Genomic DNA, 21,312 nt, shown 5'->3' with positions numbered 1-21,312 from the left:
CTTATGTGACGACTACTTGATTTTTCTAGAGCCACGTCTGGCGTCACTCTCCAAAGCCATCTCTCTCCGGACACTACCGAATGCTCCTGATGTGACGACTGCTTGATTTTTCTGAGCCACGTCTGGCATCCCTCTCTTAAGGTATCTCCATATCCCGTCGCCTCGGAGCCGCTGACAAGACCTCATGCACCAGACTGGCGCTGTGGAGCCTTGACAATATTTCTTTTGTAGAACCCACTGCCTCAGGTGATGCATCATACCCGACGGGAGCCTGCCGCGAGGTCGCCAAAGGCAAGCACTGTGGAGTCTCTTCGCACATCTCTTCTGCACGCGCCGATCCAATCGTACGTGCTCTTGACATTGTTAACACGACAATTGGCGGACTTGGAGCAAAAGCACACCCACTGGCTGAGTTGCCTCAATCGATGGCTTGCGTAGGCGATGATCTCTTCCCAGAGTAGGTCCAAAAGGACTCCTTGGCGACTCGGAATCACCGCATGCCTTGAGTCCCATTGCGTCAAGCTATGATGTGTTGGTGCGCGCACATCTGTAGTACTTGGTACCAACACCCTGCCGATCTCCTACATACATAGCTTTTCAAGGACTGGTTTGCTTGCACTCGGCCTGCAATTTTGATAACTTTGCAGCAATCTGCCGTCTATCTCGATCATTGGTTGCAATCGGCACAATAAACTGACGTACATTCCCAATGACTCTTTCCACGGTCTCCATCACCTTTCTCACTCTTTTCTTTGCAGTTACCGTGTGGCAAGCCCCGAAAATGCTGCGCCGTATCTCTACCAATTTCAAACGCGACAAGAAGAAGGAGAACGGGACTGCGAATGGCACCTCGCGAAAAGACAGCGCCCATCCGACCAGTCCAGACGAACGCGCTTCTCCCAAGGATTCGCACTCTGACGCGAGCTTAGATGAGGATGCCGGTAACAGCGTGTTTACTCAGTTCGCTACCGTTCTCCACGCGTCTCAGCGGCCCTTGCCAACTCAGACGGGCGATGGGTCGTATGTTCAAAAGCAGTCCTCGGCTGGTTTGATGGACAATCTCAAATCTTTGGGCATCAAGGACTACAAAACTCTGAAGGATGTACTTACCAACAAGGCGAAGAAGGAGCTCATTGACGACAAGACATATCTGATGGAGCGCGTGATCCAGGCAAGTAAATTTCTTGGTATGTTTGAGTCCTACTAATGCGTTCGGTAGCTCGTCGCCGCTCTTCCAGGAAATTCTGCAGTCCGAACAGATCTCACAAATGCATTTGTCGACGAGTTGTGGGACTGTCTGCAGCACCCTCCTGTCTCGTATGATTCCATGCCAGATTTCAAGAATCGGTGCTGACTTTGTTAGATATCTTGGTGACCGATTTACGTACCGCATGGCGGATGGCTCCTTCAACGTAAGTCTTGCGCACAGTTCTCCACTTCTCCAACAATATAGCCTTGAAGCCCGTACACCGCCGTTCGAATTTTGAAGCAAGATTCCTGGGACAGACTCGAAAAAACAGGCAAATTCGAAAGCAGTCGGTGGATCCGGAGCATTCATGCGCTGCGGCAGGGAGGCATTCAGACAGGCGGATTGCCATGGAGCATTCATTACGTGACAGGATCAGCTGACAGTCGCAGAACATAATGTATCCCCATTTGGGAGCAGGTAAGGCGTTTCTGAAAATTACTGACCAACGCTAACATTTAAAAGCAAACACCCCATACGCTCGCAGCGTGCAGCCCAAGATCGTTCAGCCGGGAGCACTTCCCGACCCAGGCCTCATCTTTGATTCTGTGTTTGCTCGAGAGGAGTTTCGAGAACATCCCAACAAGGTTTCCAGCATTCTCTTTTACTGGGCTTCCTTGATCATCCACGATCTCTTCCAAACCGGTAAGAATGCTCCCAACAATCCCAAAGTCATAGTATCAGTAGACTAACGTATCTCCAGACCACAAAGATATCTCAATTTCCAAAACGTCATCATACCTCGATCTGTCGCCCCTGTATGGTGACACCCAGAAGGACCAGGACCAGATCCGTACTTTCAAGGATGGCAAATTGAAGCCTGATTGCTTCTCAGAGGAGCGCCTCCTCGGGTTCCCTCCTGGGTGCGGTGTCCTTTTGATCATGTTCAACCGCTTCCACAACTACGTCGTCGAGCAACTTGCCGCCATCAACGAAAATGGACGATTCACGAAGCCCAATCCGAACGGGTTGTCGCCAGATCACTTGGCTGAGAAGTGGAAAAAGTACGACAATGATCTGTTTCAAACTGGCAGGTTGATTACATGCGGACTATACATGAACATCACTTTGGGTGACTACCTCAGAAGTATCGTGAATCTCAACAGGAGCAATACTACCTGGACTCTGGATCCTCGGGTGGACATGGCAAAGGTTTTTGGGACAGACGGGACCCCACGTGGTATTGGAAACCAAGTCAGCGCCGAGTTTAACCTCGTATACAGGTGGCATTCAGCTACCAGCAAACGTGACGAAGAATGGACCGAGAAGGAATACCAGCGGCTTTTCAAAAAGCCTTCTTCAGAGGTCTCGATGGGAGAGCTCATTGCTGGTTTGTCTCTTTGGGACAAGACACTCCCCGCAGATCCCCTCAAGCGAGAGTTTGCTGGTCTCTCACGTGGATCTGACGGCAAGTTCAGCGATGATGAATTGGTTGAGATTCTTTGTGACAGCATCGAGGACACTGCAGGTGAGTGCCCCCTAAGGAAATCGGTGCACCAGATTAACTATGGGTAGGTGCTTTTGGGGCAAACAACGTGCCAAAGGCTCTCAAGGCAGTCGAGATCATGGGCATGCAACAGTCGAGGAAGTGGGGCTTGGCTACATTGAACGAGTTCCGCAAGTTCTTTGGTCTCAAGCCCCACGAGACTTTTGAGGACATCAACAGTGATCCCAAGGTTGCTGATCAGTTGCGCCATCTATACAACCATCCCGACTTTGTTGAACTGTACCCAGGTCTAGTCACCGAAGAAGCAAAAACGCCCATGGTTCCTGGTGTGGGAATTGCCCCGACATTCACCATTTCCAAGGCAATTCTTTCGGATGCAGTCGTCCTCGTTCGCGGCGATAGGTTCTACACTGTCGACTACCATGCGAAAAACTTGACCAAGTAAGCAACCTGGGAGCATTCGTTTGCCGCGACTGACATGGTGGTAGTTGGGGCTACACTGAAGCGCAGTACGACCTCAACATTGAGCAAGGATGTGTCTTCTACAAGCTTTTTCTCAGATCTTTCCCGAACCACTTCAAGCCAAACTCAATCTACGCACACTACCCGGTGAGTCCTCAACTTGGTCGTCTTGATGGCACAGCTAATGAATCATGAGATGACCATTCCTTCCGAAAATCGGAAGATCATGCAAACTCTCGGGCGTGAAAGCCACTACTCTTATGATCGCCCTGGCCTCATCAAACCCAGAATCAACATCACGTCCTACCTCGGGGCGAAGTCCGTTTTGGAGAATCAAGCAAACTTCAAGGTCACTTGGGGAGCAACTTTGGAAGAACTCATGGGCAAGGGTGGTGCCAACTTCATGCTGTGAGTCTCCAACCCAGCTGTCTGCCTCATACTGACATATTTAGGTCTGGCGATACACCGCTCAATGCCAATCAGAGAAAGACAATGGCAAAGACGCTGTACCGAGAGAACTGGCACCGGGATATCAAGAGGTTCTACGAGCACATAACCTTGAAGCTCTTGCACCAAAAGTCCTTCAAGATCGCGGGGACCAATCACGTTGACATTACCAGAGAGTGAGTCGTTCCAAATATCAACAGGGGTGTGCTAACGACTCCAGTGTTGGCAATCTGGCACACGTCCACTTTGCTTCCAACGTGTTCTCCCTCCCTCTCAAGACTGCCGAGCATCCCAAGGGCATATTCACCGAGCACGAGATGTATATGGCCGTGGCCGTCATCTTCATCTGCATCTTCTTCGACATGGACCCAGCCAAGTCTTTCCCCCTGCACGTTGCTGCAAAGGCCGTGGCCAAGGGACTCGGGAAGCTTATCGAGGCCAATGTCAAATCCGTCTCCATGACCAGCTGGGTCGCCAAGGTTGCCGACTCTCTCCGTGAGAACGACTCCTTCCTGACGGAGTACGGCGTGCACATGACCCGCCGGTTGCTCGAGTCTGGCCTCAGCGTCGAGCAGGTTGCGTGGTCACAAGTATTCCCGACTGCTGTCGCCATGGTTCCGAACCAGGCGCAAGTGTTTACTCAGATACTGGACTTTTACCTTTCTCCGGCGGGTGCGGCCCACCTCTCTGAAATCAACCGCCTTGCCAAAATCAACACTCCCGAGTCCGACGAGCTCCTCCTCCACTACTGCATGGAGGCCATCCGTCTCAACGGCACATTCGGCTCCTATCGCCGCGCGAGCAGCAGCACGACAATCAACGACGGGCCCGCCTCGTCGCCTGACTCTAACCCCATCCCCATTGCTGCTGGCGACAACGTCTTTGTGTCGTTTGTGGACAAGGCGGCGAAGGATCCAACCATCTTCCCCGACCCCGAGACGGTGCGTGTGGACCGCCCGCTCGACAGCTACATCAACTACGGCGCCGGGCCGCACACATGTCTCGGTAAAGACGCGTCGCAGGTTGCCTTGACCGCAATGCTGCGCACTGTCGGCGCGCTCGACGGCTTGCGTCGTGCCCCTGGTGACCCGGGTCGCTTGAAGAAGGTTCCTCGGCCTGGTGGCTTTTATGTCTACATGAGAGAAGATGGCGGCAGCTATTTCCCCTTCCCGTTGTGTGAGTATCTCTGAATCGTCCGGTGTATTTGTCGCTGACTCGTGTAGCATGGCAAGTGTGTTACGATGGCGAGCTGCCCCCTCTGAAAGCTCTGTAAGTCGACTGCATAGTGGGCGTCGAAAGAAATGGAAAAGCGTTTACTGCCATTGTTGCGCCCAGGGAGCATTCACCTGCCCGTAAAGTCATGCTGAAGAGGCATACATCCGCTGCTACAGTGATGCCCAAGGAGCTGTCGTCCACCCTCACAGACGCCCGTAGGGCGCCGTGGTTCGTTGCTAGCTAGGCCCGGGAGGTCTCATTTTTTTTTCGACACCCACTGTGACTCGGCCATACGTGCCAGCATTTCCAAACCAAAAGACGCACGCTGTTTCTTGCTGTGTTGAGAAATGTTTTGCTGAGCCGTCAAGTCAAGCAGTTGAGTTCAGCAAGGAAGGCAAATCGAGAATTTTTCTCTAGGGCAGAGAGATATGGCCAGGTAGAACGAAAGGAGGGGAAACGACCTTGTCCAAGGCAATCAATTGATGAAATAATGAGTGGATGATTGTACTGATGTATGTATGCTATGTATTTTTGCCGCGCCGTTTGAATGTTGCCAAATGTAGTGACAGACATGATCGGCTCAAGTGCAACATGCATCCCTCTGAGGGACACACATGCTTCCTCTATCTCTGCTGCTATCCTTCCCATGTTGGACCTGCCATGTCTTTAGCGGTAAGCTTCCGATTTCCCACTGATTGAAAGCAGATTATAATGTGGCCGCAGACTGGACCTGGTTTCTCTAAGAATATTTGACCTGGCTCGGACATGATTGGTCACTCGATCAATCTTCTGTACACGGTTGTCGCTCAGCCGAGCAAGTCGTGGTTGCTGGCCGAACATAAATCAAGGAGCTCACTTTTCCTTTCCGATTGCACAATTCCGCTGGCAAAGCAACATCGAGAGTCCTTTCCTCTTCTCACCTCTATCCTTTCCCAATTTATTTTCGAACTTTCGAGCAATTCAATCGCACCATCGGCGCGCAAACTAGGATCAAGAATCAGTCATCTGTATTTTCGCTTTTCCCATCGCACGAGCATACTGTTTATAGTCTTTCTTGTCCGTCACGTTTCCATCAACATCCTACCAACACCAGGAAACATCGGGTCTGTGGTCTAGGGGTATGACACTCCCTTAGCAACATCAACAGCTCTCCTTCACAGGAAGCTTCTGATTACGCTATCTCGAATGGGAGAGGTCCCGGGTTCAATTCCCGGCGGATCCAGTAGCTTCTGCTTCGTCTAGATGATGGGGTAGTATTGGGGTTGCGTGGTGTTGAGTTTTTTTTTCGTTCAGGGGTGTGTGTGGAGAGGGGGTGTGGGGACCGCGATGCGACGCGAGACGAGCGGCGCACGGACGCGCGGACGACTGCGCGATGGAGCGGCGATGCGAAAGGACCTAGGCGAGTGGTCGCGAGTTGTTTTACTGTGCGCGTGGTCGCGTGTCGTTGAAGTGTCAGAGGTTGTGGTGGCGGAAAAGGTCTGCCCGCGACGAGACCAACGCCTCATTGCGCTCGTTTTGCCGGCAACAACTCCAGGCTCTTTTGCGCATCGCTCTTCATGACCACTGGCTCGCGGCAAACGGGAAAACCTTCCAGACCGGGGCACCAGACAGAGAGACAGAGCACCAAGCGGCCTCGACAGAGCTCACCTCCGAAATGCCGCCGCCGCCTCCATCGCCCGCTCTCAGACCCTGATGAGCAGCGACCCAACACGAACGGGCGGTAGCTTTCGGGACGCAGCCGCGTACCGCGCAGCTTATCGCAGACAAGTCCGCCGTCCAGAAGAGGCCATGACGAACGCGAAAGGCGCCTTGGTCGGCCTTGGGCAGCACTGGACCTGACTAGTTGCTGGATCGGACGACGACCCTCTTCTAGAAGGTGTCTGGAAAATTCGCGCAGATGCACAGATGGTGGATGGGCGCTTGTTTGGCGGCTGTTTGGGTGGTGGATGGAGATGAGCGCGCTGAAAGCCGGTTGCTTGGTGTCAATCACGTAGTAGGCGTGACTGTTAGATGCTTTGACGTGACGGGCAAGATCAGATGGCTATTTCGCGGGGAGGGCCCGCTATGGACTGCCGGTATGGCATCTTTTTGCTGAGTGTAGGCGTCGTCAGCACTCACTATCCAGAGTCGGAAGTCGGCAAGGAAAGAGACGATAGTACCTTCGACCTCTGCAGATTCCAAGATGCAGGCTGAGTGCCCGTGCTTCAGACTGATTGATGATGAGCTGCTGAACGTGCAAGAATTGCCGTCGGGCAGTACAATCGATGACGACGGCAGGCAGGCAAAAGGCTGGACCAAACGGGCGGTACAGGCGGCGCGGGCAGATTGACAGACGGACGGACGGACGGGTCCAGCCGCTGCGTGGCGGTGCGTTGAAATGAGATGAAGTCGTTCAGACCTCAGACGGACGAACGTCTGGCCCAGGCTCAACAAAACCCGTCTCTCCCTTCATCTCGTTTCATCCCACGTCCCAGGAAATGGCTGAGGGCAGCTGGACGACTGTTCGTTCTATTTTGACGACGAATGTTCTATTCTAGACCCCGTACGGCTGCAGTGCTTTGAAGGACGGCTGGCCATGGTGTTGTTGTTTGATTGCAGCTATATGGATCGCGAGCTGCGTGCGCTTTGATCGTCGCGATTGTCTGCATGTCGAATTTTTGTGCGCGATTGCATTGTTTATACCTGGCGCACAAGCTTTGGACAGGCATCCAGCATAGTGGGCATCATTACGTCGGACTCACGCCAAATTTTGATAATCTCACAGGCTTGAATACTGCGGGCAGAGGTTTCCGAATTCTCTGCGAGAATTGCACGCGGACAGCGTAGTTGACCAGTTTCCGCGAGTCGCCCAAGCAAAACCGGATACGCTTGAAGATATGAGCGCTTCGGTAGATGGCTCTTTCCTCTGGCCCAAGTATCCACGAACCGATGTTGCTTCGATGGACAGTGTTCACGGAAGAGCCGGAACATTGAAGTCGATTGTTGCAGACGTGGTCAGCACATGAGACTCATGTCGGGACATGTTCCTGACATAGTCATTTCAGCAAGAATACATGTAGAGCTAGCTCATGGAACCAATTAATGGTTACGTGATAGTAATTGGGATGATTGAATTGAAAGATAGAGCATTCGACGGCGTTGTGGAAAAAGGTTGGAGATGGACTCCTGCACGCGTACACTCTCAAAACACAAGATTCTCTTTCGTGTCCAAAACCAGCCTGCTGCACTTGAAGGATCAAACGTGACATCGTAACGCAACGGCGCCTGAATCGTCAGGATGCTTTTACATCCTAAAAATCGAGGTACTCCCAAGTCATTGTCGACGTTTTTTGTGACTGCTAATATACTGACAAAAGCACAGCAAAAGACCGGTGCGTCGAGCATTGAAACGCCTTGACAGCTGAGGATCTAGAGCCCGGGGAGTTTTGGTGTACAAATGAAGCTTGAGATCGCAGAAAGAGTCTCCTAACTTTGACATCTATGATATGCCAGCGTTCGATAATGCGTTGCGTCCGTCGGGCGGAAGTAAACCTAGCACACAATGCCCGTCCAGGTCTTCGTCTCATGGTTGAGAATTGAATCAAAACCTGCCACGACGAAATGAAGATGAAGACGCGTGCTGATGAAATTAAATTGGTAGGAGCGAGGTCAGATTTCTGTCCACTGAAAGCTACATAAAGGAAAAGACTGCATTCCCAGAGCAGAACAACCTACACAGCCAGCTAGTCAAGGCTTCCACGACTCGACCAGTCGTCGCCAATCCGACCTTACCCCAACCGTACACAAAACCAGCCAGCTGGCCAAGGCGACAGCGAGCTCAACCACGCGCAGTCGCAGCGGATGAAGGACGGCTCTGGCGTCCGTCTCGTAGGAACAGAGCAGAACAAGCAAATATTGCACACAAAAGGCGACAGTCAGGTCAACTAGATGAAAGGCTCGAAGTGCCCTTTTTCTTTGTTTTGACGTGGTGACGCTGACGCAGTTCCATGATGGGTGATGGGCATTGTTGTGTATGCGTACGACACACCACCACGAGGAGCAAATGCCGCAGCGAGCCAGAAACGGCAGCAGAGGCGAGCAATAGCAAGGCGAGGCAAGGCATCTGGTTACGTGTGCGTACAACGTTGTGTATTCAACATGTCACGCTGGCGGCAGGTGACCAGGAACGAATTGATTGGTCGAGCCTTTCCTTTTCTTTTCCCCTTCTGCGTCTCCATTGCTTTTTGTTTCCTCGAGAGGAGGAGAGGAGAGGAGAGGAGCGGAGGACGAGCAAGCAAATGCCAATCCACCCGTCGCAACGGCGCCGCTGCATGTGTGCGACCCCACTCGGCGGAGCGGCAATCCGTGTGCGTTGAAGCTTTGCGCGTGCCGTGCACAGACACATTGGTGGAGAGAAATATTGCATGGTTGCCTTTTCGTCCATGAGCTCGTCAGGGCAAGTGTTTGACGGCTTGGCTTGGCCGGGGCGCGTGTCGTGCGGGTTATGCACGACACAGATAAAACGGGGGCAGCGAGCATGACACGGACGGACGGACAGAAGGAGGGGCGAGACGGGAAAAGCAAAGAAACGAAGACAAGACAAAAAAGCAAAAGAAGGAAAAGACCACCGTCTGACACGATCCTAACGGACGACTTGCATGCATGACTTACCGAAGAGCCGGGCAAAAGAATAGACGTCTTTCCGGCTGCTCGGGTGCGGCGGAACCCCAGCGTTCTCGAGAGGAGGAAGATCTTCGCACCATCGACACGTACGCCCGCTGCTGCAGCTGACAGACCGCGCGTTGGTTCCGAGCACGAGGCGTGGCCTACGGTATCGATGCAGGCTGGCACCAATACACACAATGACCCGTGGCCAGCGCAGAAGCCCTGAAACAAGCCAACTGCGGTGCCGAATCCAACATTTGTGATCAACAGATGTATAGCCTCGGTCTGAGAAGAGACATTGGCATGCCGCGATCCGTATCCGCGTCGGAACAGCAGGCAACAGCTGGCTTTGATGGCAAAGATGGATGAAGGATTGAATCCACGGCTCGGCGTCCTGCCCACATTGAATGGATCTAATGATCGGCTCGTCGATAAATCAATGTACGGAACGGATGGTGCAGCCTCCCACCATAGCCACGCTGGATGGTGTATCTAAAGGATCTCTCAGGCCGACTAGCGAAAGAGGCCAGAGTCGATAAGTAGATTGACTACTTTAGGCCAGGTAGTCTGGTCTATCCGGAAGGATGATTGACAGCGCCAGCGGCGCGGCACCGCGGCCGTGAGATTAGGTCGCAGCCGGCACCTAAATAGTCAACTAGCAGGGCAAGGAGCATTCGTGAGTCCGACCTCGTCACCTTGATGCAAATCCGCTGGGGAATTCCCTAGCTGCCGCGCGCGAAGCCCCACAAGGTGTAGCGGCAGAGTGGAGTCGTCAAAGAAGAAATGATCCTGGAGGGCATCAAGGTGAGGGATGTGCTGCTGTGGCGTGACGCCTTGAGCTGAAATGCAGGCAAAGACCCTGATTGAGAGCAAGTGGCAGGCGCCACAATGTAGCCAGATCCGAAGTACGCATCATATAGTGCTTTTTGCAGTGCTGGACGCCATGGCGTCGCGTCTGGGAAGCAGTTTCGGGAAGGATTCAGCCGGCGTGAGGTCGTACGTAGTGGAACGGGTACCGTGAAGTTGGTGTTGGTGTGGCGGCACGCTTCGAAGAGACGGCGCCTCTGAGATTGGCACAATCACTGCCAGTGCGCCATGTTTCAGGTCCGCCGTGACGTGCAGCAACGTCGTCTCTAGCCTTGGTGGGTAGAGACAACATGAGGGATGCTTGTCTTGTGTTTTCGGCCCTTGTCCGTCGCGACGATGCAGCCCTACCGCACGCCTGCCTTTGAGAAATGTTCTCAGTTACGAAATGACGTTGTGGATGGAAGAGATGCACGGGAAGATGCCCGTCGTGGAGAGCCTGCGGTCTAGAGTGAGCTTTTGCTTCAGGATGTACCCAGAATGGAGTTTGCCGTTCAGTCCACCGGCCACAGACGCCGCAAAGCACCAAGAGCAAGAAGTATTTGTGAAAATTGTGCACGCTGCTTCTATTGCTGTCAACACCAAAGCCACAGTCTCACGTGACGGTCCAGGAAGATGCCCGCCAGTACAGCTCCTGGCCAGGCCTCGTCGAGGTAGTGGAGAAATGGCGGTGCTCTCTTCCCACCTGGCTGGGCCTAGAGGAATCTCGCGAGGCAGCTGAAGAAGCCCCGAGATCCAGAATTCTGGGGACCATCCTGCTAGCTCCGAGTCTGGACTTCTTGTGGCTGTCGCATCCCAAGTGATGTCAGCGTGACTTGAGTCTTGAACCTTGCGTGGCCGTGATGATGCCGGTCCAGTTTTGCATCCTGAGGATTTGCAACGCCCAGGAGGACGTGCTTGGATTTGGGCGAGCTCTATGGCCATGACATCATCGGTCGGGGGTCACCTCTCCAGGAGTACTTCCGTAATCCGAGGGCAACAAAATGTAACGCGGACAAGGCTTCATCTGCGTGGGAGGTAGCGCAAGGGACAGCTCGAAAAGGAAACGAATTGCATGAATTTCGACGTGTTGTGATGGACGGGACTGAGAAGGTTGTGGATAGGCACCACGAGGAGAGTGAAGAAGTCGATTGAGGCTCCAGCGACGCAAAAGGAGGGACGAGGATAGTGTTACAGCTTGGCCTCCAATGATCCGAGAGAAACAAGAAGCGTTGGCGTGAGATGTCGATTCGAGGTGTTGGTGTTGCGGGGCAGACCAGGAAAAACGGCGGACCGGTGCAGCTGGTAGGTAAGCTCCAGCTCGCCGTCCGGGTCCCCGGCCGACTTCAACGCGTCTTATCAGCCTCAGCTTCCAGTTTCGACAAAACATCAACATCGTTTAGATTTCCCAACATGTCGATAGTATCCATCGAGTCGCCCTCGCAACTATCCTCGCTCCTCTCGTCCTCGCGCATAGTCGTCATAGACTGTAAGTGCCAGCCCTTGACCTCGACCTCGTCCACTACCCCGCCCCCGCCATGGCCTCACGGCTGCTCCCGCAACGCGTGCGTGAAGCTGTACTGACATGTCCCAGTCTACGCCGACTGGTGCGGACCATGTAAAGCCATCGCCCCAGTCTACGAGCAGCTGGCTCGCTCCCTCTCGCGGCCCAACGTCATCACCTTCACCAAGGTCAACACCGACGCCCAGCAGCAGGTGGCGCAAAGCTACAACATCACCGCCATGCCGACCTTCCTCATCCTCAAGAACGGCCGCGAGGTCTCGCGCATAAAGGGTGCCAACGGCAAGGACCTCTCGGAAGCTGTCAAGAAGCTGGCCGCCGAAGCCGAGTCGACGTCGTCGGCCGGCGGGTTTGGCGACGTGGGCGGATCGAGCTCCAGCGGATGGGTGGGCGCCTCCCTGCCGCGCGGCTACGGCGACGTGACGGACCAGGTCGACGTCAAGGGATTGGACCTGTTGAATGCGGACACCGAGGCGGCCGGAGGAGCGCGCACGCTGTTTGAGACGAGCAAGCCGTCGAGCCTGGGTGGCAAGGGCAAGGCTGCCGCGTCGACGGATCGCGACTGGGTCGAGAGCGACACGGACGAGCAGCTGATGCTGTTCATCCCCTTCCAGAGCACGCTCAAGCTGCATACGATTCACCTCACGTCGATTCCGGGCACGTCTGACGACGACGACGACGAGGCGCCAATGCGGCCGCGCACCATCAAGCTCTTCACCAACCGCGCGCACAACCTGGGCTTCGAAGAGGCCGACGACATTCCCGTCACGCAGCAAGTCACCATCAAGCCCGAGGACTGGGATGCGCAGACGGGCACGGCCAAGCTCGAGCTGCGCTTCGTCAAGTTCCAAAACATCACGTCGGTCGTCATGTTCGTCGTCGACGGCGAGGGCGACGGCGAGAAGGTGCGCCTGGACCGCATCCGGCTAATAGGAGAGTCGGGCGAGAAGCGCGACATGGGCAAGCTGGAGAAGATTGGCCACGACGAGGCTTAGGACGAGAGGTGAAGGGATAGCGAGCAACACAAAGTCAGAGACGACCATGACGGCGGTTGCATTGGATGTGGATGGAGGTGGGGTTACGATTAAACCAAGAACAAAAAAAGCGTCTGCCATGTTTAGCACAGCACGCGCACTGTCTCCGCCGTCAGCACAACTGGCCGTATAGAGGTCGTCCACGATGGTGGTCGTAATATTGCACTGGTGCAGCAGCTGCCACGGCACGTGTTGTTCATGTCGTCGTCTCGCATCCGGCCAGCTTATTTTTAGCCATCATCCCCCATCAGCATCCCGCGCCCGCCGGGAGTCGTGAGATGCAAACTAATATCCGTTTGGTCCGCACACGCGGATGGCGTGCCCTGTTCTGTCCCTAGTACGTAGCTAGCTGCCCTGCCGCTTACTGCTACGCAACATTTCGGTTGGCTTGCTTGCACTGGCTCGGTGGACCCGAGCAGCGCCGCCGTCCCGGCCGGCCGGAGCTTTTGGTTCCATTCAGAGCTTGACAGAGTGTGATATTCGCATCGGCGTGTGCTGCGTGGTTGGGTGGCTCGAAATAGACTGGCTGCTGTGTGTGCATGCATGCATGTGGTGTGGTGTAGTGTACTGCCACCGCCCATGGAGCAGGGAAGATCGGAACAGGGACGTCACTTGTGCACAACTTCTGTCTGTCTGACCTGCTGGTTGAGAGGCTGGGGAAGGACGGAGGGCTGGGGTCGCTTGTGCAGTGAGTGGCCATTGTTGTTGTTGTTGTTTATATCGTCGGCACATGGAAGCAAGGCACATTTTTTTCTTTCATGCCACCAAGTCTTCCACGGCATACAGTGGCGCTCAGACGCGTCCACATCCATGGCGCGCCACAGCGGGACGAGGAACTTTGTTGGAACATCGCAGCTGGTGTTCATGTTGGTCTTTTGGGACCGCGGCAGAATCTGACGCAAAAATCGCTTCCGCGTCAGTCATGTTGGACTCGGCCGGCAATCAAGCAGCCCAAACGACGCTCAAAGTGATGCGCACGAGGCTCTGCAGGCGTAGACGCAACGGGTGGGCAGACAGTGCGAGAAAATTGCGATCCTCGGCACTGCCGCGCGCGCAGCGCAGACACGCCCACAACGCTCTCAAACGCGTTCAAAATCAGATGTTAAAGGCTACTGAAGGTTTGTCCGGTCCCCACTGCCAACGCCAGCCACTGGGGGTTAACCAGGCAGCTGATGCAAAGTGTTTTGGCGACCGGTGTGCAATATGTTTTCTTTGCGAGAAGACTGACGCTTGCTTCGACCATTGGAGTTCACAGCGAGCTGCCCCGTGAAGGGCTCCGCGCGAGGTCAGGGCAAGTAACACGAGGAGAGTTTTCTCGAACCGCACTGGTTATAAAGAAGGAAAAAAAGAAGAAGAGGAAGAGGCGATCGATTTGGCGGACTTTTGTGTTGCGCCCACCGGAGCAACGTCGGCGTATCGAGGACAAAAGTTGTTGCGCGCCGCAGGCGCAGGCCCGGGCGCTCGCTGCGTGTTAAAGGATTTTTCTTTGGCGCCCAACACCAGGTCTTTCCTTCGACAGGCCAGTGATGACACGATGCCTTTGGTATCGTGCGTTTCATAATAGGAAGAGAATGACCTGGCGATGCCAGGCGTGACTTCAAAAGACACTATCTGAGGCCGTTTTACTTTGTTCTTCTTTGCCAGGTGCGTTGCGGCGGGGCGTCGCGAGCGGTTGTGGCGTCCTCAAACCTCTGAGGCCGAGGCTCTTGTCAACAGTCGAATGCTCCCCGGGCACAACTGGCAAGGCACGGCAGCTCCCAGGCTTCACCTGCAGCAGTCAACGAATATTCCCTGGGTGCAGTTGCGGCATTTCCAGACTTCGTCACTCGTCAACAGTCGAATGCTCCCTGGTTGTCTGATGCTGGATTGCTGCCGAAGGGCTCCTGATCGATTCTCCGTCCTCCATGTAGCTGCTGGTGGACATGTGGGATTTTCCTGAGTCTTGGCATGTTTGCCAGAAGAAGCGGCATGGCGTGTACGGTAGCCATGGTTGAGCCATGGAGAAGATTCCTTACACGGAATCCCAGGTCAACGACTTGCGTAAAACCGAAAGGGCGTTGAGCGACTCTGAGCTACAGTTGAATGGCGCGTTGCAGGCGCGGAGCTTCACTTGGGCAAATGTGTTTGCAGTATGATGCCAGCGGACTTTGGTTGTCGTAGCGCACTTCGGCACGTCGGACGCATGTCAATGAGTATGATGGAAATGTCGCTCATGTCCGCGTCTGGAAAAACACGACGTAGACCTGCTTGTTGTGGTATTTCTCAAACACTGGCAACATCCTGCGCGCACATCGTGTTTCTGGGATGTTGTCCAGCAGATCTTCGAGAGAGATGCGTCCTCTGCTTGCATGCGCATGGCTTCCGCGACCGTCAAGGTTGGACCGAATTGTGCCGAATTCCTGACATTTCAATTAGACAACTGGCACAGCAAGCGATGTGAGACTGAGAAGAGGAAAAGAGGGAGGAGCAAGAGCGGTGTCCAAGCTCAGTTGCTTGTCACACTTTGGACAACTTCTTCTTCCTCCAGCTCGACTTCCATCCCATCCTCGTCTTCACACGGCTCGCTAACGCATGGCCCGCAATTGTCTTCGGTGGCCATGTTCCGCTCGAGTATACAGCGGTGGTACAAATTCGTTGGATGTGCAGAATGAATGCGTGATCGATTTCAATGAGGCCTGGGAACGAATGATGCAGACGAGAAGTTGAAAGGTCACGGTGCGGTGCGAACAAAGTTTTGGCGACAGCAACCAGAGGAGGAAGGCACCCTGGAGCAGGCGCGTCTCTCCTCCCCACCACGACACCCACCAACACTCCAAACCTCCGTTCTTATCGCAACCTTTGAGGCTCTGCATCGCAATGCGCGACTCGACTCGAGCCGAGGCACAGCAGACGCCAACCGCGGCGCCGTCAACGCGCCGGCGCACCCATCCCACCCATCCATCCATCACAGCGCTCTTGTACGACGTCGCACAACACCGACGACAGGATGGAAAAGTTTTTCCCTGCCTCTCTCTACGCCCTCAGCTCGTTCCCATCACATTATTGCATCCATGATTGCCATGCGTAGGTCGCCTGCTCGCTTGCCCCGTTCGCCACCACTGCCACCAAGCCCGTACCTCTTCCTCTTCTCGTCTCCAATTACCGACTGAGCCTTGTCAATCGCCCCAAGAAGAACGACGAAACGAACAGGCGGGCGGGACTACTGGGTGAGGGAGTTGAGTCGCCGCCCGCCCGCCGTTCGGGACGGAGATGAGACACCCAAAAGAGGCAGCGCGGCGGCGGCGGAGGCTGTGCACCCAGTCAATCAATCTTGGTGGTGGTGGCAGTAGTAGTGCAACGTCACCCAACGCAACGGCAACGGCAACGCAACATCTCAAGAAAGGAACGCCGGGGCGACCAATCGCGTTGGCGAGCGCTCTGCGACGCTCGTCATTCGCCCGGGTTTTCCTTCGTTCTAAATTAAAAATGTGAAAGAGAGCAGCCAGCCAGCACGTGGAGAGAGGGCATCACCCATGCATGGAGGCCAAGGTACCGACCTACCCTACCGTACCGTACCAACCAGTCGGCGCGAGGGACGCCCACCCACGTTGTTGATACGCGGATACGCAGAATACGGAACGCAGCTGATTAGCCACGCGCGTAGCGTAGCGAAGCGTAGCGAGACGTGACGAGATGAGATGACTGCCGAGAGAGAGAGAGAGATGAAGGCGGCAAGTGGAAGGGCGAATCGAAGGACGGACGCCGCATGGAACGTTTCTTGTGAGCTGGGTGTATGCATAGTGGATGGGTGGTGCGGCTGTGCTGATGTGGGTGCAGCCACTTTGGCGTTGCCGCTGGTGGTGCGATGGATGGTGGTGGTGGTGGCCTAGCTGGTATCGTGCCTATCAACACCTTGCTTACCTGCCTACATACCCTCGAGAAGGTTTCTGGGTCTTGACGACAGCAGCCCAGCAGGGTCGTGGAACGAAAAAGAGAACGAAAAAAAGATAAAAGGTGTGCATAAAAATAAAATCGTCTACATGAGGAGCATTCATTCGTCGCAAGCCTGGACCTCCACAACATCGACCAGCAGCCAAACAGCCAACCAAACAACCAAAACATACCACGATCATCATCTCCGGTGGACTGACTGACTGGCTGACTGACTTTTCTGCCCATATCTCCCATCTCACACTATGTACTCACGACCGCCCATGCACACGTCTCTATGAACATACGTCCGTACGAAGGCATGCTCCAACCACCACAAACCACGCATACCTTACACCGCCCCAGACCGGTCCGGTCCGGCATAGCACGGCATGCCACGGCGCCAGCGCCCTTCTTCATGCGCAGGCAGGCAGGCAGGTAGGCAGGCAGGCAGCCTAGAACAACAGCAACCAAACGACGACGCGCGGGACCAACCGGCACGCACGCACGCAAGCAGATGAAGCAAACCAAGGGCATTGACGCACGCCCGGCACCAACCCAGCGCGCGCGGCGGGCCGGAGCGCCGTTTTCACTCGCTCGCTCGCGGGAGAAAGACGGGAAAGACGGGACGAACCAAACCAAACCAAAAAAAAGAGTGGTTTGATACGTGCACGCACGGACGGGCGGCAGCAGTGGTGCTAAGAATGGAGGTACGTAGAGACGAGGCGGGGAGGCGGAATGAAATGAAACAAAACGAAACAGAGATGAGCTGATGGCGGCGGCGGCGGCGGCGGTGGTGGTGGCAGCGGGCGAGCTGCCGAAACGAGATTCGAAGTTCGTCGACGCGAGAGCGTGGACGTTGATGGGGATGGGGCATGTCAGTGCAAAGCTACCTATGGAAGCGAACGAAACGAAGGATGCGGTGGTAGGCTTGTCGACGACGGCTGTAGGCAGACAGGTAGGTGAGGTGGAAAGGAAGGAAGGAGGAAACGGAATCGCGGATCGAGATGGATGGTGTGTTATGCAGTGGGGTCAGAGTAGCGAAGGATGCACTGTTTTGTTTTACAGTCGGTCGGGCGAGGAGGATGGTGGTGTAGTAGGTATAGTAGTACCTTGTCTCATGTGATGGTGTAGTGTGGTACCTTACCCAGTCTTGCATGCATAGAGGGAAATCGGAGATAGGCAGTAGGAAGCAGGCCTACAGGCACTGCTAGAAAGAAGAGTGGCGTCTAGGTATACAGACAGATGCTGACAGACGGGGATAGCTGGGAACGAGCAAGCAGGCAGACTGCCAGAAAAGCTGTGATTCGACGAATTAAAAAATTTCATGTTCAGATGGGGACAAAGACTCGGATAAAAGAGGTTCATTGGATCAACAGGTCGATGGACGATAATAGATAGCGAGCAGTACAAACAGCATGAGGTCATCACCGATTGGTCACAGCACGCAATACAGCAAAAGAAACTACGACTCAACACCCTCTATCCCCACGCGCATCCAACAGCCGCGCCTCAGCCGCCAGCCGCCGAAGACAGCCGCGCACGCAAGACCGAGTGGTGGGAGAGGGAATTTTCTTCCCCGCCCTTCATTTACGAGATAAGGCTGGCTGGCTGACTGGTGCAGTGCGGAATTGTAGACCGGGCAACGGTACACAAGAGGCAAAGAATCGACAGTCGGTCGTCGGCGAGCGACGAGGCACAGCGGAGTGGAGGGGAACGACAAGAGACCTAGACAATCAGCCGCGAGTAATGATGATGTTGCGCAGCCGCGGCGTTAGGCAGGTCAACATCAGGGTCGGCTGGCGACAAAGGTTCGTCGGGAGTTCCGTGGCCCAGCAGATAGGGCAGGTGGGCAGCCTGACAATGACGACAATGGCAATGATGTGAGAAAAGAGGCGCACCCGCAGCATGGAAAAGAAGACCCTTGATGGTGAGATACGATGAGGTTGGACCCGTACGTCCCATTGCCAGGGCAAACCAGGGAGGGCATGACAGGGCAGTTGGCCCGAAAAGGACCGTCCTTCAAGGTGTCAGGCAGCGAGAGGATTTCGGTGCCGTCTCCGGTTTGCTCTCCAACTGCCGTCAAGGGCGTCGTGAGGCCGACAGGGTGGGTGTCGACTGTCGAGCGCCAGCAAACGAGGCAATCCAGTGGCAGGCTGCCGTGCCCGTCCCGTCGGCTAGGGCAGAAACGGTCCGAAACGCGGATGGCGTCTGCAGGTGCAAAACAGCATGATGAAGACGACGAAGAGGGCAAACGACGGCCTCTGAGGAATATTGCCATGGCAGCACAGATGATTGTAGCGGGCGCACTGGCTGGTTCCTTGGGCTGGTGGGAGAGGGAGATTGTGCGCGCCGCCCGCCCGTCCGTCCGCCCGAAGACGACGACAGCTGCAACGGACGCAGACGCAGCCGCCGCCGCGGCGTCTCGTCTCACTGCTCGTGCCCGGGGCGAGCCCAGCATGCCCTCCGTGCGGCGGCGCCTTGGGCGAGCGTTGATCCTCATTCACAAAAGAGTGGGAGCGTGGGAGAAGGTCTGGAGCAGCCGCTGGGGGCGTGGGAGGACTGTGGCTCGCTGCGACGATGTCACCAGTTGACCTCGCAGGCTAGGCCAGGGCCGGGCCGGAGTTCCCTTGTGCTCTGACGCGCTCGCGGTGCAGCGCGCGGGCTCTTGCGGTGAACGCTGAGCAGCAGTGCAGGCAGAGGAAGGATGCAATATTCCCTTCTCAGACTGACCGCTGCTCCTTGGATAAACCGCTCAAGTGCCGGCCCACGGTATCGGTGTGTTGCAATCGTGGGCGGCTTGGCGTGAGAGGGATCGACGATTGGCAGCAACCATCGGCGCCGCGTCTCTGCCTTGGTTTTGGGTCGTGGTGCAAAAGTTCCGAAAGGGTCTGCGAGACAAAGTGTGGAGACGGCATGGAGAAAGCGAGCTCGTGCGCCGTCTTTTCCAGAAGGATTACTCGTGCGCTTGACTGTGGCTTGCCCTGTTGGAGGCGAGGCTCCACAATTTGGCATGAACACCTCATTTCGACGGCAGCCGGGACCTCGCGAAGAGTGGAATGGATCCAGCGCCGCCGTTTGTGGCGCGGCCTTGTCCAGTCTGATGGGTGGTGGTGGTGGTCGAGCAGAGGTGATCGGAAGCCAAGGCTGAGAGGCACGATGGATGGTGATGGCAGGTGGATGCCGCCGCGAACCACGGAAAGCTTGTTGATGATGAGCGACTCTCGATCGGCTGCGACGATGCCGGGGCATTTTCCCCATAGGACGGGCATGTGGTTCGACGCGTCGTCGCGATGGCCAAGGCCGGGCGTGGGGAGTGTTTGATTCAGTCCAGGTGCGGGCCGTCTGAAGACGAGCAGGGTCAGCCCAGAGGGAGCCGTGGTCAAAGGCAATCTCGGCTGTCTGATTCCTGAACGTCGATCTGGAGAAGACGAGCTAGAGGAGGACGCTGGCTGAAGAGAGCGAGGGAGCTAGCAGGCGGAACCAAGTGCGCTGTCCCCGACGCCCGGGACAGGACAGGCCAGGCAGCTGAGGGTCTCGCCTCGGACCGACGACAACGACGATGACGATGACGCTGGTGTTGTTGGAGGTGCGGTGCGGTGCGGTGGTCGCGGTGGGACCGAGAGCATGCCTGGTGGTGTCTGCTGAAACGTGGGCTGCAGCGCGGTCCCGTGGTGTGGTGCACAGGAGGAGTATGTAGGCATGCATGAGCAGTGAGTAGGTGCCGGTACCTGCATTAGGAGCCCTGGCTTGGAGCGCTTCTCGAAGCCAGGCCACCGAAGCGGCCAAACACCCGACTTATGACGCAGATTGGCGGTGCACCCGAACTTGTGCAGCCTGACCCGAAGCCGCGTTGGTCGACAAGATTAGCAACAGGCGGCGTCACCCCCCAGCGAACGTGATTGCATGATCATCACGCTGGATCCATGACGGCAGCGCAATCCACGCCTGCAACAGTCGGTCGAACACGAAGTCGTTTGGCTGGTTTCCCTCGCAGCCGTTTCTGTGCGACACGTCTTGATTGACCGACGGCTCTGGTCAAGACGGGTTGAAACACTCGATGCAGGCCAGTCTCAACGAGGCCTTGACGGTCCGAACGTGAGCTGTCCTTGTCGCACCACTCGGCGCTCGAGCTGTACCCCACACGCAGACACACACAGGCTCTGGGATCGAGACAATGGCGACAATTGGCGGGCGGCGTTTCGGCAGGATTCAGCTAGACGCCAGCGCGAGCATTTGACAGCCCAGTAGTTGGAGTAAGTATTGAAGGCAAGGCATGCGGGTGGACTGGCCGTTGGACAGGAATAACAAACGGCGCGGTGCAGGCCAGGCGGCGACATCATTGCGCAGTGTTGCGTGGCACTTTTGGTGTTTGTCGAGTCTCATTCGCCGTTTGCCACGGCTCCACAGTGGGCAGACTTGCAGGTCGAGGCTGCTGATAGGCGGCCTGCCACTGCCAGTCGAGCTGAAGTGCCCGTCACACGCCCGTCACACCCGGCGGTCGTATTCCTTCCATCCTGGGCGTGGCTGGCCGCGAGCTCGA

General features: G+C 55.6%; 4 protein-coding genes and 1 non-coding gene across 5 annotated transcripts; 3 read left to right on the top strand and 2 right to left on the bottom strand.

The window, feature by feature from the left end:
- Nucleotides 1-781: 781 nt before the first annotated feature.
- Nucleotides 782-4,875, top strand: J3D65DRAFT_647638 (fatty acid oxygenase; the record flags this gene model as incomplete). The annotated part of the gene is made up of 12 exons (XM_066802348.1): nucleotides 782-1,171; nucleotides 1,220-1,317; nucleotides 1,364-1,412; nucleotides 1,639-1,666; nucleotides 1,712-1,891; nucleotides 1,950-2,714; nucleotides 2,762-3,134; nucleotides 3,182-3,302; nucleotides 3,352-3,563; nucleotides 3,608-3,778; nucleotides 3,823-4,778; nucleotides 4,826-4,875. The coding sequence occupies 12 exons, from the start codon at nucleotides 782-784 to the stop codon at nucleotides 4,873-4,875; spliced, it is 3,393 nt and encodes a 1,130-aa protein (XP_066651796.1).
- A 1,043-nt stretch (nucleotides 4,876-5,918) lies between these two features.
- On the top strand, nucleotides 5,919-6,039 carry J3D65DRAFT_t129. Its single transcript has one exon. It is a non-coding gene; the product is annotated as a tRNA-Ala (tRNA).
- A 5,622-nt stretch (nucleotides 6,040-11,661) lies between these two features.
- On the top strand, nucleotides 11,662-13,048 carry J3D65DRAFT_635864 (putative thioredoxin). Its single transcript, XM_066801349.1, has 2 exons — nucleotides 11,662-11,793; nucleotides 11,899-13,048. Exons 1-2 carry the CDS (start codon nucleotides 11,718-11,720, stop codon nucleotides 12,819-12,821), a joined length of 999 nt encoding a protein of 332 aa, XP_066651795.1. The 5' UTR covers nucleotides 11,662-11,717; the 3' UTR covers nucleotides 12,822-13,048.
- Nucleotides 13,049-16,409: 3,361 nt separating this feature from the next.
- On the bottom strand, nucleotides 16,410-17,284 carry J3D65DRAFT_94235 (uncharacterized protein). Its single transcript, XM_066804259.1, has one exon. It carries the CDS (start codon nucleotides 17,025-17,027, stop codon nucleotides 16,488-16,490), a length of 540 nt encoding a protein of 179 aa, XP_066651794.1. The 5' UTR covers nucleotides 17,028-17,284; the 3' UTR covers nucleotides 16,410-16,487.
- Nucleotides 17,285-18,000: 716 nt separating this feature from the next.
- Nucleotides 18,001-19,382, bottom strand: J3D65DRAFT_94302 (uncharacterized protein). Its single transcript, XM_066804260.1, has 2 exons — nucleotides 18,671-19,382; nucleotides 18,001-18,497 (listed from the first exon to the last, which is right to left on the bottom strand). The coding sequence occupies exons 1-2, from the start codon at nucleotides 19,270-19,272 to the stop codon at nucleotides 18,356-18,358; spliced, it is 744 nt and encodes a 247-aa protein (XP_066651793.1). The 5' UTR covers nucleotides 19,273-19,382; the 3' UTR covers nucleotides 18,001-18,355.
- Between the last annotated feature and the right edge of the window lie 1,930 nt (nucleotides 19,383-21,312).

This window comes from Phyllosticta citribraziliensis, assembly GCF_038025025.1.
Source record: "Phyllosticta citribraziliensis strain CPC 17464 chromosome Unknown J3D65scaffold_11, whole genome shotgun sequence".
NCBI classification, from domain to species: domain Eukaryota; kingdom Fungi; phylum Ascomycota; class Dothideomycetes; order Botryosphaeriales; family Phyllostictaceae; genus Phyllosticta; species Phyllosticta citribraziliensis.
This window is presented reverse-complemented; position numbering and strand designations above follow the sequence as displayed.